Here is a 27500-nt window from a genome sequence, read left to right as displayed (position 1 = left end):
TTCAGCGTGACGCAGAGTGTGACAAGGCTAGCCCTTTGAAATACAGGCACAACAGAAACAGGAAGAAAGAGTGAGAGAAAATTGCGGTGAAAGAGTACAGCTGGGTTCGCCACCACCCCTTGCCGGAGCTTCGTGGAGCTTTAGGTGTTTTCGCTCAACAAACTCTCACAACACCCAGTCTGGGAATCGAAATCGCGATCCTATGACCGCGAGTCCGCTGCCCTAACCACTGGGCCATTGCGCCTCCACGCAAACATATAAATATAGATACAAACACAAGAAGATACACGAATCTAATGGCACCAAACGGAAGAATGTTTTATCAGTAAAAGGTCATATATGTAGAGAAGAATTACTCTTCTTATGGTACCAGGTGATGACACATCAAAAGGAAATGCCAAACCCACCCGCTTAGGCACCCGTTGTTACGTATTATATAACTATATGACTTTGTGAGCGTGAGCGTCCGTCTAGACTTGTGCATGAGTGTGTGTGTGTGTATGTGTGTGTATGTATGTGTATGTGAGTGTATGTGTGTATGTATGTTTATGTGTGTATATATTAATATATATGTATATATATGTGCGTGTATATGTATTTTTTCTTTTCATTTTCTTTTCAAAGTTTCAGCTCAGAGCTGCGGCCATATATATATATATATATGTATTATATATGTATGTATGTATGTATAAATGTATGTATACGTACACGTATATATATATATATATATATATATATATATATATATATATATATATATATATATATGCATTATGCATTGGTTGCCGAAACAATACACGCACACAGAGACACACACAGATATATATGTATATATAATTTTGCAGGTATGTATGTGTATATATATGTATGTGTTCATATGTGCATGTGTGTGTATGTGTATGTGTGCGTGTGTGTGTTTTGTACATTTAAAGAATTTTAACCTTTAAAAATCAGAACCTAGAAGATTCCGTCTCTTCGTTGTACATAATGTTCCATTTTCTTCAGATTAGCTTATACGTTTAGCATTCAAATTTCAACTGCAGTCACCTTCGCCTTTTATTTTTCTCATGATGAGGGGAAACTGTGGGGTGGGTTTGTGTGTATAGTGAGGGAGAGGGGAGCGTTTCGAAAACAATGCAGAAGAAGAAATAAAAAAAAATCCCAACAAAACGCACAGCAAAAACACAAATGGCAATTAAGTTGAATAATTAACCAATGAAATCCACCATATGCGCTCGGATGGCGAAACATTTGTGGCCTTTTCATCCTCTTGCTGTACATACATACATACATACATACATACATACATACATATATACATTCTACACACATGTATATACATATGTGCACAGACATGTGTGTATATATATATATATATATATATATATATATATATATATATATATATATACATGTAAACATGCATTCATACATGCTCGGATATACATACATATGCACGTACCAAACAATTTAGAAAACCACAAGCCTAGAACCAAAGTCCTGTTTTCAGAGAATGAACGCCGTCACTTAGTAACCGGCTCCATTTCTCCATTGATACTGATGATGAAGTGGAGGAGGAGGACGATGCAGCCTTCCCTTCCCTCTCCTCTCCTCATGTACAATTATACAAAAATCACGACTCGTTTCATGATAATTTTACTCGTCTTAATGAAGAAGTGAAGACACAACTGCTTGAGTTGAAAAGAAATACAAACGGGAACAACAAAGCAAACAAACACATAGATAAGAGAAGAAACAGAGACACAAATGTCACAGCTCGCCCCCGCGGCACTTTCCACAATCGCACACACACACACACACACACACACACACACACACACACACACACCCACATACACACACACATGCACACAAACATACACACGTACACATATTCATGCAACTATACGACCGTGTGATCCTATAACCGAGCACCGATCAACCGATATCCGTCACAATTGGCTTGGAACCTAATACAGTGAGTCTTTTGTCCTTTCACTAATTATCTTTTTTAATTTGTTAATCACCGTTTAACCTTTTTTTTCTTCATTATCTTTGTATTCAGTGTGAAGACCAAGGGGTTACACGCCAACTTACCCCGGTGAAAAATTTTTTTCCGTTAAACCTATCATGAAACTCAAATTCGATCGTTCACCCTATGAACTTCCTGGATTTAAGCGTTTCACAATCATCGAGCTGCTGTTTTTTTTGTTTTTGATTCAATCTTTTCAATTTTGTCTTTATCGTGGAAAAGACATGGCAGCCAGACAAAGATTTATTGCTTTTCATCCCTTTTTTCTCAAATGTTGATGATGAAGCATAGCTATCACCATCGCTAGTAAATAACTGGTATTTTATTTTATTGATCTCGAAAAAAATGAAAGCAAAGTTCATCTTGGTAGGATAACGCAAACCATTTATTCTGATGCTCTAACGATTCTTTCACCGCATTGCTACACACGCACACACACACGCGAGCGCGAATACATTTATATTCGTTTTCATTGTATCATTTTCACTGGATTAATTCATTACAGAACAGAGAAGGTGAAACCATTCTAAAGATAATCATTGGAGACGCAAACTTTATTTACACGAGATTTACAAAAGATTCACATGAGATTGATGATGGAATGGAAAACGGTAAGCTAAAAGATTTTTACATATTACTTATACTAACTTTGCATGTGTATATTCATATTCTAGACAACGCTGTAAAAGGCGAACAATCCACAAATAATGTGTTAAAGGTGTCTAATTTGTATATATATATATATATATATATATATATATATATATATATATATATATATCTATATACATATTTGTTTTGCAAGATTTTTGATGTGAAATCGTGTGTTGAAACAGATGTTGTGGTACTTGGGGATGGTCATATTGCCAGTTTAGCCAATAAAAACACACGCACTGTATATTTGGTGTTAATTTGCTTCAGCTTTATATTACATTAATCTTAATCTTATTTCGGCCAGAGTTCTTTCGTCACACTTCTGTGACCCCATCAGTGGTCCTTTGTTTCCTTCCTTCTTATGTGTGTCTCACCTTGCTAACTATCAGCCATTTTGTATTTTGTATTCCTATTGGCTGATAGTTAGCAAGGTGAGACACACATAAGAAGGAAGGAAACAAAGGACCACTGATGAGGTCACAGAAGTGTGACGAAAGAACTCTGGCCGAAATAAGATTAAGATTAATGTAATATAAAGCTGAAGCAAATTAACACCAAATATACAGTGCGTGTGTTTTTATTGGCTAAACTGGCAATATGACCATCCCCAAGTACAACACTATATATATATATATATATATATATATATATATATATATGGTGGTTGTCTACTCCTTATGACCACCTCCTATATTTACATCTTAGGTCCATCATGATGTCTAATCTGGCTTTTTAAACCAGTCAATGTATTGAAAAGGCACCCACATAAATTATATATCTGATTTGGACCATCATAAGCTGCAGTAAAGTTCTGATCTTTGTGGATCTTAAAATGTCTTTTGAGGCCTTCGTTAGATTTGCAGACCTTATGGCATACACGGCATTGAAAGGTGTGCACAGATATATAGGCAGAGTAATTGGTGGCGGTTCGTTTTTCATGGGTCTGCAAATGAGATTTGAGCCCAGCAAATGAAAAACATGGTTCGTCACAGACTGTGCACACAAAAAGGTCGCTGAGATCCACCTCATCGATCGCAACAGTCTTCCTTAAATCTCTTTTGAGTCTTGCATGTGTCATTCTGGCCTCCTCAAAAGCTTTCACTCTACTCCACACTTTTGTTCGCCATCCAGCTCGATCCGAAGCAAGAGTTTCTATGGCCTTTAGGTCCATTCCAAGAGACTTCATGATAGTCTTCATGCCATCCTTAAACCTCTTTTTCCAAGATTTGTGAGGACCAAATATTTAAATAGTGAAAGCTCGAAGATATATATATATATTTTATCCACCAGATTTTCTGTGCCTGAATTAGGGATCCTGCCTCTCCAAGAGTCTCTCTTACATTCGAAACAATGGATTGTGCATTAACAGACTTCGTTCTTTCTTTAATAGAGGAATCTTTGATATCTCTGTTAGCACGGCACCACGAAGCTCATACTTCAATCCCACATTGCTTATTACAACAAATGTGAAAGACCTGAAGTAGACGGGGTGTCATCGATGAAGTCGCGAATGGTGATGAGACTATGTTTATAGCAACTAGCTATGCCGCGAACCCCTGCAGCAAAAGAGTTGCCAGCATTTCAAAGCAAAAAACACTCATACGCAGGAAAAAAGGTAGAGAGAATTAAAGAAAGACAGAAGGAGTGAAAGAGAGAGAGAGAGGGGGAGAGAGGGAGAGAGAGCATTATGAGAAACTTGTGACAACAATGACGGCGGCATAGCGCCGACATCGGAGGTAGCCACGGTAGGGCTGGCAACGGCGGCAAGGCAGACAGCGGTGGTAGCAGCGGTGGTGTTGGGAGCGGGGCAATGCCGTTAGCGGCGGCAATTCCGAAAGACGCTGAAATGGCTCGAGAGGTAGCAACGGGAGCAGCGGAAACAATTGCGAGGCACCGGCAGAGCCGGCGGCGATAATGGTATTGAAAGGAGAAGAAGAAGAAGAAGAAGAAGAAGAAGAAGAAGAAGAAGAAGAAGAAGAAGAAGAAGAAGAAGAAGAAGAAGTAGGAGTAGGAGAATAATAATAATAATAAGAAGAAGAAGAAGGGGAAGAAGGAAGAGGAGGACAAGGTGAGGAAGCAGAAGAAGAAGAAGTAGGAGTAGGAGAATAAGAAAAAGAGGAGGAGGACGACGTGGCGAAGAAGAACAACAACAGCAACTACAACGAGGAGGGAAGTGTATGAGATAGCGATTGGGAAGAGGAAATCGCAAATTAAAAGAAATAAAAAGAGGATGAGAGAGTGTGTTTGTGTGCGTGCGAGTGTGTGTGAGAGAGGGAGGGAGAGAGAGAGAGAGAGAGAGAGAAAGAGAGGGAGGAAAATATGGTGGGGATGTGGTGGGGTGCAAATGCTAGGGCTTGCCGAAGTACGGTATATAAGTCTGAATTAATTAATTAGTACGGTCACAAGTGTGTGTGTGTGTGTGTGTGTGAGAGCGTGTGCACTACCCACATCAATGCATATGTGTATATGCATGTATATATGTGTGTGCGAGGGAGTGTATGCATAAGTATATATATATATATATATATATATATATATACACAGGTATCTATGTTTGTAAGTATATGTACATGTATACATACATACATACACACACACACACACACACATATATATATGTGTGTGTGTGTGTGTGTGTGCGTGTGTGTGTGTATATGCACATGTTTACACACACACATATATAAATATATACATATGAACATGTATACATACATATATGTATGTGCATATGTAAATATACGTATACATGGATAGTCACACACGCGCATACACACTCACACATACACAGGCACACACACACGCACACGTATAGGTGAGGAAGGAACGCGACTTACTGCAAAGGTTAAGAGACGAGTTGCTCCTGACACGAGCAGGTATTGAAACCATGCACCCGTCCACCCACCCACCCTATGCCTTCGCTACATACTCTACATTCCATCCACCCTCATCACCTGACCTCACCTGGCTACGCTCCGTTTCGATGTCGTCCCGCTGCGAAATATAAACATTACCCACTGAGAAGGCAACAGATGTCAGGACAATTTTTCTTATATGACACTTGTTGTTGTAGGTGGTGGTGGTGGTGGTGGTGGTGGTGGCGGTGGTGGTAGTGGTGGTGGTGGTAGAGGTAGTGGTGGTGGTGGTGGTGGTGGCGACACGGGTAGTGTTATTTGCCTTCCTTTCTGTTGCTGTTGTCGGTGTTGTTTAGCCCAAGGTCGGGCCTCATCCGACTGACCAATCAATCACTCGTTTCAATCATTGATCTGCGGCCATGCAGAAGCATCACCTTCAAGGGTTCAGTGGATCAAATCGATTCCTACAGCATAATTAATTTACTCCTATTTCTAGCAATGTAGGTGTCTTGGCACTCTTAGTCACATTTAGTGATGACTGAATTTTCCTTTGTGATTTTATATTGCGCCCAGCTGTTTATATTAATCTTACACGACTTATAATCCCCAATCCTGTTCATACAACGATTGGGGCATAAACTAGCCGGTATACAGCACTTACTCGGTACTACCTGTGTCTTTGGGTTTGGTTAAATCCAATACCCTCCTTAACCTTATATATATATATATATATATATATATATATATATATATATATATATATATATTGATAGAAAGGACAACAAAAGAAAGAGAGAGACCTCAATATTATGTAAATAGAAGAATTTATCTGTAAAAATATGTGACACTTATTCGGTAGCCATGATAAAACTCTGAGTTTCGGATGCCGGGGTGGGAAACTCGGAGTTTTATCATGGCTACCGAATAAGTGTCACATATTTTTACAGGTATATATATATATATATATATATATACACACACACACACACACACACACACACACACACACACACACACACACACACATATATATATAGTAAATTTGTTTTCTTGTATTGTGTAGGATGTAATGCTCAAATAAAAGACGCAAGATATAGAATATGTTAAAAAGAATTTGGACAGGTTCAACAAGTTATATAAATGTGTATTCGCCATGAAACAATTTATAACACTTTTTAAATGTACAAATGTGTCAATCTTTTGAATATTAAAACATCTTAAAAATCTATGAATGCATAAACATACAAAAAAACTAATATGCATATATAAATGGGCGAATGGAATTAAGTCATAAAAGTGTAGACGTATAAAAGTATAAACGGATAAAGATATATAGAGAGGCATTTAGAATTGCAATCGTATCAAAAGGCGTTGTAGGACGGCGTTGTAAAAATTATTTAAGAATAAATATAAATAAAATAAAATAAATGCGCCCTTTTAAAACCTAGCCAGGCTCATGGGCTCAGTTTCTCGGTTTCAATGGTGTATGCGTTTCCCAGCTGGACAGGACGCCTGTCCATCGCAGCGTTACTCATTTTTGCCAGCAGAGTGGACTGGAGAAACGTGAAATGAAGTGTTTTGCTCAAGAGGACAACGCGTCGCCCGGTCCAGGAATCGAAACCACAATCACACGGTCATGGTGCTGACACCCTAACCACTAAGCCACGCGCCTCCACAAGAACAAATATGTCCTTACGAAAAGGTGAATAAAATAAAGTCTTACGAAAGGAGCGAATAAAGAAAAATGGTGGCGTTGAGATTGCATTTTTCAAAAAACATGTGAATAATCAAAAAATTAATCCCGTTTAGACAAACTGTTGGTGGTAGTCCTCTTACTGCCGTTTCAGGGGCAGAGTATTCGATAGATTTTAAGCGTATTTGCACTCCCAAAACTGGATACTGGATTCACATTTATACATACATACATACATACATACATACATACATACACGCACACACATATGCATATTATTTGAGTTTCTAAATTTCTCTACTATGGAAAACGAGAGCACCTATTATAAATCTAGAGTGAATATGTTTATCATAACATAGTAACCAAATATTGCTGCTTCCCCATGATTTCAATTTTAAGCACAGGATTGATGAGGTGTAACCAGAAAGGCCAAGACACTTGATTGACGACTTGGAGCTGTGACAGTCAGATTCTGTCAGTTAAAAGCTGTTAATGTTGCCTGATATAAAAGCGATAGTACGACAATGCTTCATGTCCTGATGACGTGTCAGAGATAATCAGGAAATGACAACGAATTTAGAAACTTTAATATTGTGAACAAATCATAAGGGTCTTATGTAGAAACACGAAAAGCCCTAATGAAACAAAGATCAAACTGTCGTGTTTTAATAAAGCATACACGCCTTTGCGTGAAGGCGCAATGGCCCAGTGGTTAGGGCAGCGGACTCGTGGTCATAGGATCGTGGTTTCGATTCCCAGACCGGACGTTGTGAGTGTTTATTGAGCGAAAACACCTAAAAGCTCCACGAGGCTCCGGCAGGGGATGGTGGCGAACCCTGCTGTACTCTTCCACCATAACTTTCTCTCACTCTTACTCCCTGTTGCCAACAACAACAACATACCCTTGCAGTTTCTGTCTTTCCCACATATATATGTATTCAGTGTACCATAAGTATGGTATTCTTTTAGCATATTTGCATCTCAGTTTAGTTAAATGTTCTGTACCTTGAAAGGAGGCACATAACTCTATAAGTATTAACATGTTCTTATTTTTATTTTATTTCTTGGCAGGTGTGCATCACTTTCTTTATATTTATTTGTATGTCGATTTCATTAACAATTGAGAAAATATCTATGATATGGTGTTTTGAAACACTTCGGCAACCGGAAGTTGATAGAGTCACGGGGTAAGTTTCTATGTTACATTTCATTAGTTCATATAACTGAGTTTCTTGCAAACTACTTTCGTAGCAGAAACAGTAATTCACGGTCAAAATATTCTAGTGTTTCCCGCCTTTACAATTTGAATTGAAATCTTTTCATGCTTTACCTCCATCAAGAGTCGACAGAAAAAAGTACGGGTGAAGTTATAAACATCATAAATAGTCGATCGATAATCGAAGATATTTAACCATTTAAAATGTTACGTGTCGTATCAGGATTTTTAGAACTGAATCGATCGCCTGTCCTTGTTTTTAGCCTTATCTGCAACGTATACCAAAGCCCAATCTCCCGATGTTACTTGTAGCAAAATCGTTGAATATCAGGCTGGGATCCACCACTATTTCTCGTACCACTAAACATATATATATATATAACTATATATATAACGGCATCAGCGCCAAAGAGTGATTAATAGTAAACGAACTTTAGGTTAATTAAAATATGTTTGTGACATATTTAAACTCCTGAAGGCAAATTCACTCCAGTTACCGCGGAGAAAAAAAATCTTTCTGCAGTGAATTTGCTTTTAGAAGTTAAAATATGTCACAAAAACATTTTAACTAACCTACAGTTCATACATGCATATAGTATTCTTGTTATATATGTATGTATACAACACTTTAAACAGTTAAATCAAAGGATATCAAGGTGAAGACCCTGAAGAAACTGCACCGGTATTATAGTAAGGTTGTAATTGCAACGATTACTAATCGATGCAATAGAAACATGTGTAGGTCTATTTGAGTCTGTTTATATATATCTCCCATTCATTGCACCTAGTATAGCACTAGCGTAGCAATAATTGGGTACCCTCCCAGCAGTTTACTGGATAGATACTATCCCTTAGTGGGTTGTACCCCCAACCCCTAACTCTCTCACGTTATATATATATATATATATATATATATGGATCAACACGGTTTGATTCAAATTCGTTGGTACTCTTGAGGTTCAAACATGATAAGATAGTCGTCAAATTTGAATTTGAATTCAAGAATAGTATACTTGTGTATATATATGTAATCGCCACTAAGTGTGACTAAGGGTGCCGAAGCACCTACATTCCTAGAAATAAGAGTTAAAATACTCTTAATGTTGTAAGGAGGGCGCGAATATATATACATATGGCGCCGGAGGGCCATTTGTTTCTGATATCAGTTGTCGGAAAATCACTACAATGTCAGCAACTTCCGATAGCATCTCTCTTCCTTGAGTTATGCAAAGCAACATTGATGTTAGCAGCGAATGTTTAGATTCTTTTCGCTTATACAATGAAGCTATATTTTCTTTTCTGTCCCTGTGCAAACCACTTCAAAGCAATTTCTATATCGGCCATAATAATATTTAGCAGCTGAAAGCATTCCAACGCGAATATGTATTTGATGTGTTTGTCTATGAATGAGACCTATTTCAACTCAATCAACCTGTTTGTTGTTGGTGTTGCTGCAAGAGAAAGGCGCTGAGAGAGTGATAGGGATAAAGAGATAAAGAAAGAGAGAAGAGAGAGAGAGAGTAAGAGAGAAAGAAAGTGAGAGAGAACGTGAGAATCAGAATAGAGGATAGTAACATATCTGTTTGTATGTGTGTGTGTGTTTGTGTGTGTGTGTGTGTGTGTGTGAGTGTGAGTATGTATGTGTATGTACGTGAAAGAGAAAAAAGAAGATGGAGGGGAGAAAACAGGAGGAAAAGAGGGGTGAAAGAGAGGGAGTGTGAGAGAAGATGACGAGAGAGGGTGTGATGGTGAGAAGAGGAAGAGATAGAGTATATATACATATATGGATATAAGTATGTATATATATATATATATATATATATATATATATATATATATGTATGTATATATATATGTACATACATACATACATACGACCGTGGAGGCGCAATGGCCCAGTGGTTAGGGCAGTGGACTCGCGGTCATAGGATCGCGGTTTCGATTCCCAGACCGGGCGTTTTGAGTGTTTATTGAGCGAAAACACATAAAAAAGCTCCACGAGGCTCCGGCAGGGGATGGTGGCGAACCCTGCTGTACTCTTTCACCACAACTTTCTCTCACTCTTACTTCCTGTTTCTGTTGTACCTGTAATTCAAAGGGTCAGCCTTGTCACACTGTGTCACGCTGAATATCCCCGAGAACTACGTTAAGGGTACACGTGTCTGTGGAGTGCTCAGCCACTTGCACGTTAATTTCACGAGCAGCCTGTTCCGTTGATTGGGTCAACTGGAACCCTCGACGTCGTAAGCGACGGAGTGCCAACAAGAACATTCATACGACCCGAGAAAAGTATGCTAGATTAAGAAAAATATGGCAGTCGGAAGTCTCCTCTTACAACAAGGCAATATCTAACAATTCATTTGCAGTCCCAGTGCTGATTTCAACATTTGGGACACTTGACTGGTCTGTACAAGGAATATCCACTTCATAAACATTAAAACCCACAAGATTCTAACATCGAGTGGACATCTGAACAAAAATTGTGATATCGATAGGTTTTACACAAGAAGAGATAAAGGAGGTAAAGGCTCGAGATCAGTGCAGAGAGGTTTCGAATGTCACATAGAGCATCTCAGACAGCACTTGCTAAACAACAACAGCAATATTAAATACCAAATACATTAGTGCGGAAAAGTGAAGAAAACAATATTTTATGTATGGGTAGCGAGCTTCTCAGGAAACGGTTTCTCCTTGTTTATGATCTACCATACAATCCTAGACCTGGATGCGAAACTCTCAGCATACAAAAAAAAAAAAAAAAAAGAATGGAAAAAGACTATGCATGAGTATGTTTCCTGAAGACTATATGTGTGTGTGTGTGTGTGTGTGTGTGTGTGTGTGTGTGTATTACATCAACATGACAGTCTACTCTGCTATTGAACTTTAGTTGACAATGATTGCTATATACAAACAAGACGTGGTATGTGAATATATGTGTATGTGTACATACATACCTATAAGGGGCACACTGTTTCGGCAGGCAGTGTAGGCACTATAGTTATCGATGAACTATAGTTATCGATGAACAAGAAAAAAATTAAAGTTCCTCCATTCGTTGCAGAAAATACCAATTTCATGCCATTGCATTCAATGTATACACCAGGATATGGATATTACTTTTATGTAAGGCTTCCTATAACTGCTGCCTTTCATGTTCATTGTATGTATTAATGCGTAACCCTATTAATCCCACGTGCCGTGTGTGCAGTTTGAGATTGAATTAAATACAGCGTTACCGAAGCATAATGGTTGCTTATTGTCCTGCGTCACAACAGTGTTAAAGTTGTTCGTATGGCTGACTGTCAATCATAATCGTACACATTTATGAGAACTTTTATTGTATGTGATTATGTAAAGTGGTAAATACGAATATGTGTATGTATATATATGTATATATATACATACATCCTTTTTTTCGCCCTTTTAAAGCCTAACCGGGTTCATGGGCCCGGTTTCCCGGTTTCTATGGCGTATGTGTGTCCCCCCGCCAGCTGGACGGGACGCCAGTCCATCGCAGCTTTACTCAAGAAACAGGAAGAAAGGGTCGATTAAATAAGTACCAGTTACGCACTGGGGTCGATGTAATCGACTTAGTCCCTTTGTCTGTCAGTGTTTGTCCCGTATATGTTTAGCCCCCTGTGGGCAATAAAGAATTAAATATTTTGTTATAACACGTATTTTGACTATATATCCTGTTTAATGAATATTCTCGTGTTTTTAATTTCCTTTTTTATTTTTTGACCATACATACGCATTCATATATGTATGTGGATATATATATATATATGTGTGTGTGTGTGTGTGTGTGTGTGTGTGTGTGTGTGTGTTTGTGTGTGTGGGTGTGGGTGTGTATGTATGTATATATATATATATATATATATATATATATATATATATATATATATATATATATATATATATATATATATATATATATATATATATATATATAGTGAGAATTTATAAAAAAAAGATAAAGACGGGTGTGTAAATAATAAACTGATGTATTAGTTTAACGGAAAGTGAGAAAGTCTTTTACGTTTCGAGCCTACGCTCTTTGACAGAAAAGAACACAGACAGGGAGAGAAAATAGAAAAGGTTTAGTTGCTAGCGATCTATTATGGCGAATACCGGACAGAGAGGTCACACAGGAGAGCTAGGAAGAAGGGGAAATAATAAAGTAGTAGTGATCCCAAAACGAAGGTGCGTGTGCGTGTGTATGTGAGAACATGTATGTACATGTGGAAGGGGGCTGGTAACCTTGACGTGTGTGTGTGTGTGCATGTGTAGGTGTGTGGATAATGATGTAAGTGCTGTGAAGTGGTCAAGGTTAGTGTGTGCGCTGGTGTGAGTGCTGGGAATTGGTCAGTACTAGTGTGTGCGGGGTGATGTGTTGTTGTCTGGTTTGGTATGGTGGTGTGTAGTATGGTGACGTGTGGTGTGGTGGTGTGGTGGTGTGGTGGTGCTGGTGTGTGGGGGAGGCGAGAGTGGGGGAAGCAAGGGTGGGGGTCTAAGGGATGAGGTGGGGTGGGATGGGATGTATGGGGATGGTGGGGTTGGAATGAGTAAGGCTGAGGTAACGAAGGAGGGGTAACGATGAAGGGAGAGCGTGGAAGGAAGAAGGTGGGTAGGAGTGAAGAGAGGAAGTAGGTGTCACAGCAAGAGAGGAGAGGTGGGTGGGAGGAAGTATATATATATGCGCGGGTGTGTGTTGTATGCGTGTGTATATATAGATAGAGATAAATAGGAAGGAGGAATAATGTATAAGTAGACGAGTGTTTGATTAGAAAGGAATAGTTTTATGTTTGTAAGGAAACCAAAGTATTTTGATTGATAAAATCATAGTGAAGTTATACAAACAACCAGGTACAAACATTTACCATCCTACACACGTATAGGAACAATACCCATATCTAGGAATCGGTGGAAGCATTTAACTTCACATGTATGTACATGCATACTGCATTTAACAGAGAAACAATATGGTACACATGCTAATTGAAGAACTCTGTCAATGACCTATATCAGTGCCACTGTGCCGGTACGCAAGCCATCAGCTGCCGGTACGAGGCGAGTTTGCAGAAAAGAAACATTATAAAACGCTAATGTAATATTGTATTATTTGTATACAAAATAGATATAAGATAAAAATAGTCAACTTTTATTATATTCGTTATATATATTGCTTCTGGTATGGATTAATATTACTAAGAAATATTACCGGACTCTGGCACACTGGAAAAAAAAAAAGAAAAAAAAAAAACTGCCGGTACGCCATATCAGATGGTTTGAGAAGCACTGAGCTACATAATAACACCATAGTTATTGTTGGCTGCATAGGGCTTCACCTTTCTTTATACATGCGAACAGTGTCTTGAAGAATTTTTAGTCGAATGAATTGACTGTAATACTTATTGTTTTTTAAAGCATGGTACTTATCAACTAGTTTTACCAAAGTGCTAAGTTACGGAGACGTAAACAGAACTACACCGGCTGTCAAGCGGTGGCGGTGAGGACAAACATTGACGCAAACACACACACACACACACACACACACACACACACACACACACACACACACACACACACGCACACACACACACACAAATATGACGGTCTTTAAGTTTCTGTGTACGAAATGAACTCTGAAGGTTTTGGTCGGCCCAAGGCAATAGTAGAAGACAGTCACCCAAGGTGCCACGTATTGGGACTGAACCCAAAACCTTATGGTTGGAAAGAAAAACATGCTTTTTGCCACACAGTCACGCCTATATACGCAAATATGAAAGAGAGAGGGAGAGAGAGAGAGAGAGAGAGAGAGAGAGAGAGAGAGAGAGAGAGAGAGAGAGAGAGAGAGAGAGAGCAATTAACATCGTATAATGTGGAAATTTTTCATCTTTTGCTGCAGGTATTTGATGTTATTAAGCCTCACAGTAAGCCCCAGCGTTGCCAGTCTTCTACAAATCCTCTGGAATGTACCGTTTCTAAAGAAATCCAAAGACTCGCAATGTCCAAGACCGATAAGTTTAATTGTGGTAAGAAACCATTTTCATCGACCTTCCTAATCACACTGCTTTCCCCTCCTCTTCTTCACACACACACACACACACACACACAAATATGCACACACGCATACAAAACATATACAAACTCATGGAAGTACACACACACACGCAGACACTTATATACAAACATATATGAACACATATAAGCAAACACACACATGCACACACAGACACAAGCACATAAAACACACACATGCACACACAGACACAAGCACATAAAACACACACATGCACACACAGACACAAGCACATATACATACACACACATGCACACACAGACACAAGCACATAAGACACACACATGCACACACAGACACAAGCACATATACATACACACACATGCACACACAGACACAAGCACATAAGACACACACATGCACACACAGACACAAGCACATATACATACACACATGCACACACAGACACAAGCACATAAAACACACACATGCACACACAGACACAAGCACATAAAACACACACATGCACACACAGACACAAGCACATAAAACACACACATGCACACACAGACACAAGCACATAAAACACACACATGCACACACAGACACAAGCACATAAAACACACACATGCACACATAGACACAAGCACATAAAACACACACATGCACACACAGACACAAGCACATATACATACACACACATGCACACAATCATGCAGACACTCACAAACACGTTCACACACACACACAGACACACACGCACATTAAAACACATACAATCTCACACAAACGCATACGCACACACACACACACACACACACACACAGAGGCAAATGCGCACAGAAACAATCAGACACAAGCATCCACATACACGCACAAACACAAATACATGCACAAACACACACATGCACGTTCGCAAATGCACACGCACACATACATACATATACATGTGTCGATATGTCTAATATGTTACTATATTGTTTTTTCTTTCAAGGGTATTTCCTGTCACGTGATCGAGGGAGCATGTCTCGTATTTTTTGCTGCCACTGTAGCTCCTGTACTTCCGGTCTATATTTTAATTCCGCTTTTAAACGGAGTTCTTATCATTCCGATTCTTCTACAGGAACTTTTTAAATTGAAGGTAGATGTTTTAGTTTCCTTGTACATAAGGTGTAATGGCAGAATCGTTAGAACAAAAAACGACTGGCAATATTTAGTTGTGTCACTTACTTTCTCAGTTCAAATCTCCCTTGCGCTCAGTATTTTGCCCTTCAACCTCCCATTGTTAATAAAAAAAAAAAGAAGCTTAGCAACCAAGTATTGGGCTGATTAAATATACTGTGACCTCCTGCAGAATATAAAATATTCCGGCATCTGCTTCTGTAGGAAACCATTAGCATATTTTAGGTGCCTCCTGGAAAAGATATATATATATATATGTATATGTATATATATATATATATATATACTGTTGTGGAAGGATTCCGACCATCCCCATGTGACTAAAAGTGGATTGACGCATTTCAATAAGATAAAGAACTGTCGAGTTGGTAGAAGTAATTGATTGTGAGCAGTTGACAGAGAGCGTTTAGCCTCGTGTAACAGTAATCGTATTGCGTCGTGTGAATACTTTCCTTGCACCCCGCTTCGTTAAATTATTTATCCAACACCAGAATATAATATATATATATATATATATATATATATATATATATATATATATATATATATATATATATATATATATATATATATATATATATATATATTGAGAGAGAGAGAGAGAGAGATTTATAATAGTATAAAATGCAATTATAATTAAGGGCACAATGCTAAATACAGACGCTAAACTATGAATGGTGGATATCAGAGATATCACGCCGGACATACATTTAGTTGTTTAACTTCAAATAACACCATGATACTATCAATCAATCAATCAATCTATCTATCTATCTATCTATCTATCCACTAACGAAACACTAGTCTGGCTTTTTATTTGATGGGGGCAGCTGTTAATTCTATTATGTAAAGTCTACATAATTCTATTAATAGATTTAATAGTAATAGACTTAATAGTTACACCCAAATTACAATGTACGTTGTAGATTGTATTATGTAGGGTCTACGTAATAGATTTAATAGTTACACCCAAAATACAATGTATATTACAGATTGTATTTTTGGTAGATATAATTAAGATAATAATTATTCTTACCTGTTGTCACATATAATCTAAGGCATTTCAACTTCTCTTCTCCTCCTGGAGACGCAAGCAAAAAGCCTAGGAAATTGAATAACGTTTACACACATAGGGGCAGGTGTGGCTGTATGGTAAGAAGTTTACCATACAGCAAAGGCGACGAGCTGGCAGAAACGTTAGCACACCAGGCGAAATGCTTAGCGGTATTTCGTCTGCCGTTACGTTCTGAGTTCAAATTCCGCCAAGGTCGACTTTGCCTTTCATCCTTTCGGGGTCGATAAATTAAGTACCAGTTACAAACTGGGGTCGATATAATTAACTTAATCTGTTTGTCTGTCCTTGTTTGTCCCCTCTGTGTGTAGCCCCTTTGTGGGCAGTAAAGAAATAAGAAGTTTACTTCCCAACCTCATGGTTCCGGGGTCAGTCCTACCTCGTGGCATTTTGGGGAAATGTCTTCAACCATAGTCCCGGGCCGACCAGAACCTTCTGGGTGGATTTGGTTGACGGCAACTTAAAAGTCCTTCGTGTGTGTGTGTGTGTGTGTGTATGTGTGTGAGTGTGTGTGTGTGCGTGTATGTATGTATATGTGTCTGTATGTGTGTATGTGTGTGTTTGTGTGTATTCGTGTCTGTGTTTTCCCGCCCCACCATTTGATAACCAGTGTTGGTGTGATCACATCCCCCGTAACTTAGCGTTTCAGCAAAAGAGACCAATAGAATAAATACCAAGCTTGAAAGATAAAAGTACTGTGGTCAATTCATTCGACTAAAAGTCCTAAGGTTGATGCCCCAGCATGGCCGCAGTCTAATGACTGAAACAAGTGAAAAGCTACCTGACTGCCTGACTGCCTGCCTGTCTACCTACCTACCTACCTACCTACCTACCTACCTACCTACCTACCTGCCTGCCTATCTACACACACAAACACACATACATAATCAGACGGGTAGTCATGATGGGTATATTAGGCTTCGTATATTTGTTCCTCAGAGTCACTTTGATGGCGAGTGCTGCCCTCTCATGCATATCTATCTATCTACCTATATATCTATCTGTGTGTGTGTGTGTATGTGTGTGCGTGTGTGCGTGTGTGTGTGTGTGTGTGTGTGTGTGTGTGTAAATGAAATGGCAGATAAAGACAAATAAGCTTAATACATACATTTACATGAAATACAATATGCAGAGTACGGGAACGAGTAAATGGAAGAGGATGTATAATAGTCTTATCTTGACAGCTATTTCGGGAGCACCATAGCTTATGCCGTAACTAGGTGCATACATAACAAAAACCCATAATGTCGTAGGAGTATATAATCTTCAAACAATGGAATTTTTGTTGGAAGATTATATACTCCTAGGAATTTTTGTTATTATATACGCCTAAGACACCATGGGTCTTTATTATGCATGAATGTGGCTATGACATAAACAATGGTACACTCGAAACAGCTGTGAAGATGAGACTTTTCTATAGTTTCTTTCGTTTGTTTTCTTTTTTCCATACTCTGTATTTTGTATTTCAAGTAAACATATGCATTAAGGCTACATATGTTACGTCTTTTATCGTGAACATTTAACATGTTAAAAATTATACATTGTGTCGTATGTTAACGAAGTCGTATTTGTCAGTTACCAAACCAACGGCGTATCGTTATTTGCAACAGTATTATGTTTATTCTATAGACTATAAATGACTATATTGTTATTATTCATTTCCTATCTCTTCATTGGCGCTTCCTGTTACCGTTATTTATATTTCTAGAACAACTCGCAGCAGAAATTCGAAATTTTTCCTGATAATCAACAAATACATCGACACCAGATGTTGTGGAAAATTATTTCCGCGTTGGTTATATCATTGCTTCCAACAGTGATTGGTTGTCTTCTCTATATCCGTGATATAATAACACGTGACCAAGCTATTTGTATTTCGACAACACTAATTGGTCTTTCGATTGGTAAGTTTAATCGTTTGCTACCTTATTCCACTTGGTAGAAGCTTCTTTTGTCTAAGACGAAGGAGAATTGTAAAGTTGTTTATATGATTCTTTTAATAGTATTTGTGGTGTACAATCTAATTTAACATGAAGTACATTTGTAGCAGATTAATTACTCGATAATTGTTGATGTTAACCATCTATCGGAGATGGAATCGAGGTTAGTGGAATTTCAAATCAAAATATTTGATAACCGTTTCAGACATCCTGGATAGTGTGTGTGTGTGTGTGTGTGTGTGTATGTGTGTGTGTGTGTGTGTGTGTGTGTGTGTGTGTGTGTGTGTGTGTGTGTGTGTGTACTAATACTATCAGTGTACCTGTGTGATCAGTAAATCCACAACTATTTCTGATAGTTCGAGCTCAGGGACAGAGCATTAACACATTTAAACATTACATTGTACAAAGAAAAAGAAAAGAACAAGACTACGCTTGGTGGTGTTATGTTTTCACATATTACATTATCTTAGTAGACAGCAACAGACATTGTCTAGGAGGTAAAGACCATGGGATTACACATAGAAAGTTACCCTCCGAGGTACAAGTCCGGGTAAGCTTGTTTATGGAAGAAAAACAGTCGCCCATGCACACCAGCCTCCCCTCTCCACGCCACCGAAGTTATCTCTCGTGTATATGCCACCAAATTCATACATGATCTTAAGTGGTGATAATAATGATAATGATGACGATGACAAAGTTGATATTGTCGATTAATAATGATTTCTAACTGATATTTTTTCAGTGTGGTGGCCGCAATTGCGAAAATATGCTCTAAAGACAAACTGCTTTCCTGATGAAAAACCGAAGAAGATAAGTATTTTTTATGCTTCTATCAAAGTAGCTTCTATAATATCCAGTGTTGCTATCCACTTTCATATAACCGCCAAAGAGTCAGTGGATTCCAGTCAAATATTGCCTGAATTAATTCGAGGAACTGACCAATTACTAAAATGGATGACAGGACTCCCATTAATTTTGAATTTTACTTCAGCTCTCTTCTCCCACGCATTGGCATGCTTGGCGTTAGCCTTATCGGTTACTACATTTGGGCTGGTTATTCCTTCCGTGGCCTCTACCGCTGCAACTGTTGCTTTGTCTCACACTCTTCTCGGGCCCCGAATCTTCGCCATTCAGGAAGAAGCAGATTTTAGGACGTTTCTCCCAATCGCTTTTGCTACAGTGGTAGCATTCATAATCTGGTGTTATCCTTATTTGATAAAAACCTCTGATCTGGTCCCGAAACCACCATTCCTGTTTATGCCATTCGAAGGAGTTTTCCATTCTTACGGATGGGACAATATATTCTTCGATCAGTATCTCATTCTTGGCATTAAAGATTTGAAGATGTACGAGAATGAAGCCGAAAAGAAAATCTCGGAGATAGGTAAATCTAAATTAAGTCGGATATTTATTTGCACAACAATGTACAGAGAAGCTGACTATGAAATGGGACGTTTCCTAATGAGCCTCCGCGGTCTTTCAACTTCTTCAAAATTAAATGATGTCATACTGGAAGCACACATATTCATGGACAACGGTTGTACGTCGGCATCACTTAAGGAATTCGCTCAGCAGCTCGTAGAACTTTCACAAGAGAAACTGAGCCTAAGTATTTCTGATGGAATCTGTGTAGAGACTCCTTATGGCATTCAGATCGCTTGGAAGCTTCCTGGTGGTATGCCATTTTTCATCCATTTCAAAGATCCGTTAAAAATTAAACCAAAAAAGCGATGGAGCCAAGCCATGTATTTCCAGTACATATTGCAGTTTCGGTTGACATCCGGTGTAAATAGATGTGAAATGAAAACGGGGACATTTTATTCCATCATTGAACATAAGACAGAAAAGACAACAGAGAAGCAAAATAGTGACCTTGTGCAAAAACTCACTTCTCTTGTAGGAAACGAACCTTTGAATCAGTCCAAGAGCTGCGTGGACAGCAATACTGCTGGACATTCCAAGAATCATGTGAAGAAAGACAACACTCATTCGAATGTACGAAGGTCGAGTATATTCGGTCACAATATCGAGAAAGTTGGATATCCGACACTTTTCACAAATCAGAGTTCTGTTGAAATTTCATCTGCAAATGTTCTCCCCAGTAAAACTGGACTAACTGGACATCGGATAGAAGCTGAGGTGTCTGAATTAAAGACATCATCAACAGCATCTTCGTTTGTTAGTGATGACCAAATAGATAATATGGCGGAACTGAATGTACCGAGCATTCCACAACAACATTCAAGGGGGTATATAAATCTTGCATTCCAAACCACAGACTCCACCGACGAAGCAGCTGCAAAAGATGCAGTGTTCGAGAAAACGAATAAAAAGCAAGCAATTATGTCAAATATAATGCACCGAACAAAACCAAGTATATCAGACAAACATTCTTCTGATTCCGACTCGTTTTCTGATATCTCTTCTATTTCGTCACTTGGAAACATAAACAATTCATCAATACTAGGAACCGATGTAAAAACCAAAATGTCTCTCACAACAAAGACCACGAAAAAGTGGAGCCCTTCTCCACTGCCCCTCTTGGAGAGTATTGTAACGTCACTTCCAAAAGCTAAGGTAAGTCGGATGAGCTTTGATGAAGTCCCATATGCAGAGATTACTAAGGTTTCTACTCAACGTCCCAGATGTTCTGACGATACTTTCAAGGACAGAACAGATACAGCATCATATCCAGAGAAAACACGTGGAGAACCGCATCAAGAAAACACACCAAATGCAAGGTAAATATGAAGCGTGTATTGTGTTAGTATCAAGTTAACTAAAAAGATAAGCATAAAAATAAAGATGAGATGAAAAACATTGGCAGATTTTTCAAATAAATTTAGTATTGTCGTCTGCAATTGGTAGAAATAAATGCAGTGTTTATGTTTCAAAACGTTAAATATTTGAAAGACTAATCCTCTTGAGTAATAGAACAGATTATTTCTCTTACGGAAGCTTATTTAAATTTTTAGATATATGAGAAGAGTTTAGTTTAGCACAGCAAGCCAACAAATACCCGTAATTTACACATTAACCCTACTGGATACTGCAACAAAATGTTTACAAATTGTTGTTTTCCAGTTTACATTTAGTTACATTGAGTTACAAAGAGTTGGATGGCTCCATATCTCTGTATCTCTTGCTGAATATGCATGTATGTATGTATGTATGTATGTATGTATGTATGCATGTATGTCATTATTCAGTTTATTTCAAGATTTCTTGCGAACCGAGATCTAAGGTTCCTTCATTGGAATTTCAACATCAACAAAAGGGTATTTTTGTTTTTATGTATGTATGTATGTATGTATGTATGTATGTATGGATGGATGGATGGATGTATGTACGTGTATTTTTCATATATGTATTCTCATGCATATAGTTACATATCTAGACATGCTCATATATATCTAAATGATAAACTTCAGGAAAGTTTTACAGATTTTTACAGTTCCAGTCATGGATTGGATATATATGTATGTATGTATGTATGTATGTATGTATGTATGTATGTATGTATGTATGTATGTATGTACCTGTCTATCTACCTGCCAACTTGTCTATCTATCTATCTATCTATCTATCTATCTATCTATCTATCTATCTATCTATCTATCTAGCTATCGCTATACATATATACACACAAACATAAACATATATTTTTAATTGGCATATGTAAATATACCTCCTAGAATTTCTTTGGTCTTTTCGTTATGACATAACTATTTGAACAAGTCTTTTCCTTCAACACTGACACCTTCTTGCTATATTGGAAACAACTGACGTGTTTGATCTCTTGTGCCTATCATTAAATAAACAAGTGTGTAAATGTTTATATAAATATCGAATTACATTCTAGAAATTCAAGAACGTTTAGCTTTTAACGTTGAGTAAATTGAGGAAGTTGTTTAATTAGCCGATTTCTGCTACTTATTCATTTAACACGAGCATATGAAGTATAGAAAATACATGAGCAGAAATATATACATACACACACAAACACACACACACACACACACACACACACACACACACACACACACACACACACACACACACACACACACACACACACACATATATATATCATGCGAATTTTTTAATATTTATCTCTATACCCACATGTATGTATACATCTCTACATTTCATGTATGCATGCAGTGCGTGTGTGTATATATACACACATATACATACATACATACATATATATATATATATATATATATATATATATATATATATATATATATATATATATATATATATATATATATATATATATACATACATACACATACACACGCATACACATATATATATATACACACATGTATATACAAATATACGCATATATATATAGAGAGAGTCATACTTATACGAGTGTGTATATATATCTAATGCTATGAATTGTTTGTGAAGTCGATGATCTGAACGCGCCGAACCTGCCAAAAATTAAAAAAAAAAAAACAAAATCAAACAAACAGAAAAACTTACACTATTTCCTTTTTCGGTTGTTTTTCTGGAACAGATGGACGGCAACAACAGATGAAGTTGTGGATGAGAGTCAAGTCTATATTCTGGCCACTGATGCTGATATGGAGTTTAAGGACACTGCCGTTTTGGAATTACTTCAGATGTGCAATAACGACAAACGTATAGGAGCTGCCTGCGGCAGAACACATCCTCAAGGGAAGAGGACTGGCCCGGTGGTGTGGCATCAAATATTTGAATATGCAAAAGGTTATTAGAATTGGTTTTAGGCGCAAGCATGGGTGTATGAATGAGAAGCTTGCTTTGCAATCCATGAGATTTCGAGTCCAACCCCAGTGCACAACTTCATGGACAAGTGTCTTTGACTATTGCTCCTTGTGAATGAATTTTTAGTGAAATGATTCGACCCCAGCACTTTCCTTTATATCTTTAAGCCTGGGGTATATTCTGTCGAATTTTTTGCCGAGCCGATAAGTTATGGGGATGTAAGCACACTAATACCGGTTGTCAAGCAGTGGTGGGGGTAAAACACAAACACAAAGTCACACACACACACACACAACGGTCTTCTTTCAGTTTCCGTCAACCGGATCCACTCACAAGGCTTTTGTCATCCAGAGGCTATAGCCAAAGATACTTACCCAAAGTTCTACGCAGTGGGACTGAACCTAGAACCATGTGGTTGGGAAGCAAGCTTCTTAATACACAGTCACCTGAGTATTGCATTTATTCGTACGTATGTCTATGTGCATTTTTGTGCGTGTTGTATGTGCGAATCCATGTATTTTTGACTGTAGAGTTTGACTGCAGAAGCAAATGCATTTTGTGTAAATATATACGGATGTGCACATGATCAGTCGGACAACGTAGGCGTAGATTTATGGTCGTGTTTTTATTCATTCATGCTCACAGGTTATATATTTGTATATATATTGAATCAAGCGTGTTATAACGTGTGCAGACTTGCCGAGAATGGCAAGGGAGGCAATTCCTTAATCTAAATAGATTAAAATCGAAATAAATTTTGTAAAGGTATACAGTTTGAGACAGATTTTAAATCCATTTATATTTCGGGATTATTACCCTAATTCTCCAACAACAATCATTTGCGTTAACGTTTTTTTTTTATGAGGGCTGAAATTGTAATCGACTAAATATGTTTTTTGGATCACTGCATTAGCTATGTTAACCTAAATAAGGATTGTTATTGGCAACTGGATGAATTAGGTAAATGATTATTAAATTTTGTCATTACAGATTTCTGGATGATTAAGACTGCTCAGAATGTGATTGGTTCGGTGATGTGTTGTCCCGGCTGTTTCAGCCTCTACAGAACAACAGCCCTTCAACAGGTTCTCACCGAATACACCAAACCAACTAAAACCCCTTTTGCAGTTTATGTGAAGGACACAGGTAAAAGGAAAGGGCTAAAACAATTTCTCAGTCCCTTGGTTTGTCTACCTACTGTTTCCCTGCTTGCCTGCCTTCCTGCCTTCCTGCCTGCTTGACTGTGTGTCTGTCACTTTCTCAGTCTTTCGCGTTGTATGTGTATATGTATTTATATAAACAATATCGAACACACATACAAGGTATGTGCTTTGTCAGTACTTCTCATTCAAATTAGAATATATACATACATACACACATATACATATATATATATATATATATATATATATATATATATATATATATATATATGGATGTATATATTTATACATATGAGTATGTGTATATATATATATATATATATATATATATATATATATATATATATATATATATATATATATATATGAATATGTATACATATATTCATGCCTATCTATCTATCTATCCATCTATCTATCTATCTATCTATCTATCTATCTATCTATCTATCTATCTATCTATCTATCTATCTATCTACGTCTACTTAAGATTAAATCTGAGGAAATACCAGCACTCAGAAAACATCTTTTAAGTAACTAGAAAACCTTATCTACTAGAATAAAACCACGCACATGAACGATCATTTAAAACTGGGTAACATTATTTTTTCTTCAATTTTGCTCTACAATAGGGTTGACTCAATAATATGTTATAAGAACTTAACTAACAGAAATAGTAAAACGTTAGTAATACACTATTTCATATTTAGCTCGTTTTTTCTTGGATTATCAGATCAAATACTGCATGTCTTAAAAATTTTATCCCTTGTGAGTCAGCAGACGTCAGTTGGGTTGGCAGGATAAAATAAATTGACTTTGATTTGTATCCCTCCCTTACGAATATTATTTTGTTGCATTTCAGGTGAAGACCGTTGGATGGCTACCCTGTTAATGGTTAAAGGCTGGTATATGCGTTACTCGTCCTTCGCCCGCAACAACACTTATTGCCCGGATACATTTGAAGAATTCTTGAAACAGCGTCGGCGTTGGGTTTTGTCCGACATAGCCAACGCTGTACTGGTCGTTCGAAACTTGGTCTCACTCATTCAGCACAACGCCTGTTTCAGCGCTTGCTACGTGATCTACATGCTTAACATGTTTCTAAATAATATCATTACCCCGGGCACTGCCGTAGTGATGATCACAGCCGGACTTGACCTCGTATTTGATGTGCCATATCTGTATACTACCATTCCGTTGGCGGTTACTGTACTCGTTTATTCAGTGTTTTGCACGCAGGCGAGTACGCGTGCGCAGACCTATTTTACTTTGGCCCTCACGGTTATATTGGGTTGTGTATTCTTCGCGGTGGTTGTTTGGGGCTCTGCAACTATCGTCAGAGGAATAATCATAGGTAAGTACACATAGACACATATATTTGCATTCATACATACCTATGTACACTCGCACACACATTTATATAGGCCCTGTTTATTCTGATACAATACTTCCCTCTCCCCTTTCACCTTCCCATCCTCTCCTACGAATGGCGTTACCCTGCTCTCTCTCTCTGTTACCTGACATACACCAGCACATTATATATATATATAATTTTGCCGAGGTCTACTTTGCCTTTCATCATTTCGGGGTCGATTAAATAAGTACCAGTTACGCACTGGGGTCGATATAATCGACTTAATTCCTTTGTCTGTCCTTGCTTGTCCCCTCTGTGTGTAGCCCCTTGTGGGCAGTATAGAAATAAGAGACGTTAGCATGCCGGGCGAAATGCTTGGCGGTATTTCGCCTGTCTTTACGTTCTGAGTTCAAATTCCGCCGAGGTCGACTTTGCCTTTCTTCCTTTCGGGGGCGATAAATTAAGTACCAGTTGCATACTGGGATTGATATAATTGACTATCATCCTCCCCAAAAATTACGAGCTTTATGCCTAGAGTAGAAAAGATTATTAAGTTTGCTAAGAGTTAACACACGAAACTTTCAATCCTTGAGTTACGCTGTTACTACTGCTAAATGTTAATAAAAATATCTTCCTGATTACAATGTATTACATAATAAAATGGGTTTATTTTTATAGTTTTATGCCTAAGAACCAGTTGCGTACTGGGGTCGATCTAATCGACTGGACCTTCCCCCAAAATTTCGAGCCTTGTGCCTAGATTAGAAAAGAATATTAACCTGAGGAAGAAGTATAATATCTGATTACAACAGTGTGCAATTTTGAACAAAAAATCGGAATTGGCGAACTCTTGCTTTGATAATTATTCAGAAATTTTCACATGTGCTTTAAATTGTTATTTATCATCATATTGGATTTGTCAAATCTTGTAACAACTGTCATTTTCCGTGTTTTGTGTATTTTACATATCTCACGCTGGAGACACGAATGTATCAGAATATTTTATGCGTAGAGACACGAATATATCACGTGACTTGCACATAACAATTAAATAAATCAATGTCTGATGTAATTTGCAATGTTAGCGACTAATCATACTTTGGTGTGTCTGTGAATGCTTTCGTTTATATATTAACGATTATTTGAATAATCGGTAGCGCGAAACTAAAAGTAGTTGTTCAACAAGTGTCAGCTTCTGATATAATACACATACTTTGTTTAATGTATTAATTATCTTTTCCACTTTTGTAATCATAAATCTTTACCAAAGCAGACATGCACTCACATTCACACACACACGTCTGTCTGTCTATCTGTCTATCTGTGAATTTCTTTATTTTTAGATATCATGGCCGAACGGTTTCACTTCCAACAGCATTATATCATAATGTTGATAACAGTGAGTTTCATTTACGCAGCTTCAATGCATCCATCTGAAAGTTATATGGTCTTCTACGGTTTAGCTTACGTCTTCATATTTCCTGCGATGCATATTCTGCTGCCAATTTACAGTATCTCAAATATAGTGGACCAAAGCTGGGGAACCAGAGACTCGG

The 27500-nt window shown here is 37.8% G+C and overlaps 1 protein-coding gene across 2 annotated transcripts in view; it reads left to right on the top strand.

Moving 5' to 3' along the window:
- The window catches only part of LOC128248671 (uncharacterized), a 34139-nt gene that overhangs the window by 1423 nt on the left and 5216 nt on the right, over positions 1–27500 (top strand). The window contains exons 1-11 of one of the 2 annotated variants that reach the window (XM_089357025.1): positions 1492–1978; positions 2538–2643; positions 8303–8418; positions 14356–14482; positions 15464–15610; positions 18435–18630; positions 19409–21407; positions 23198–23409; positions 24418–24573; positions 25453–25944; positions 27288–27499. In XM_089357025.1, the coding sequence (XP_089213151.1) occupies positions 2617–2643; positions 8303–8418; positions 14356–14482; positions 15464–15610; positions 18435–18630; positions 19409–21407; positions 23198–23409; positions 24418–24573; positions 25453–25944; positions 27288–27499 (3684 nt within the window). In that variant the 5' untranslated portion in view covers positions 1492–1978; positions 2538–2616. Of the gene's footprint in view, positions 1–1491; positions 1979–2537; positions 2644–8302; positions 8419–14355; positions 14483–15463; positions 15611–18434; positions 18631–19408; positions 21408–23197; positions 23410–24417; positions 24574–25452; positions 25945–27287; position 27500 lie in introns of those variants that run through there. The other variant, XM_089357026.1, reaches the window with a different exon arrangement.

This window comes from Octopus bimaculoides, chromosome 9, assembly GCF_046866305.1.
Source record: "Octopus bimaculoides isolate indiv1 chromosome 9, ASM4686630v1, whole genome shotgun sequence".
Lineage (NCBI taxonomy): Eukaryota > Metazoa > Mollusca > Cephalopoda > Octopoda > Octopodidae > Octopus > Octopus bimaculoides.
This window is presented reverse-complemented; position numbering and strand designations above follow the sequence as displayed.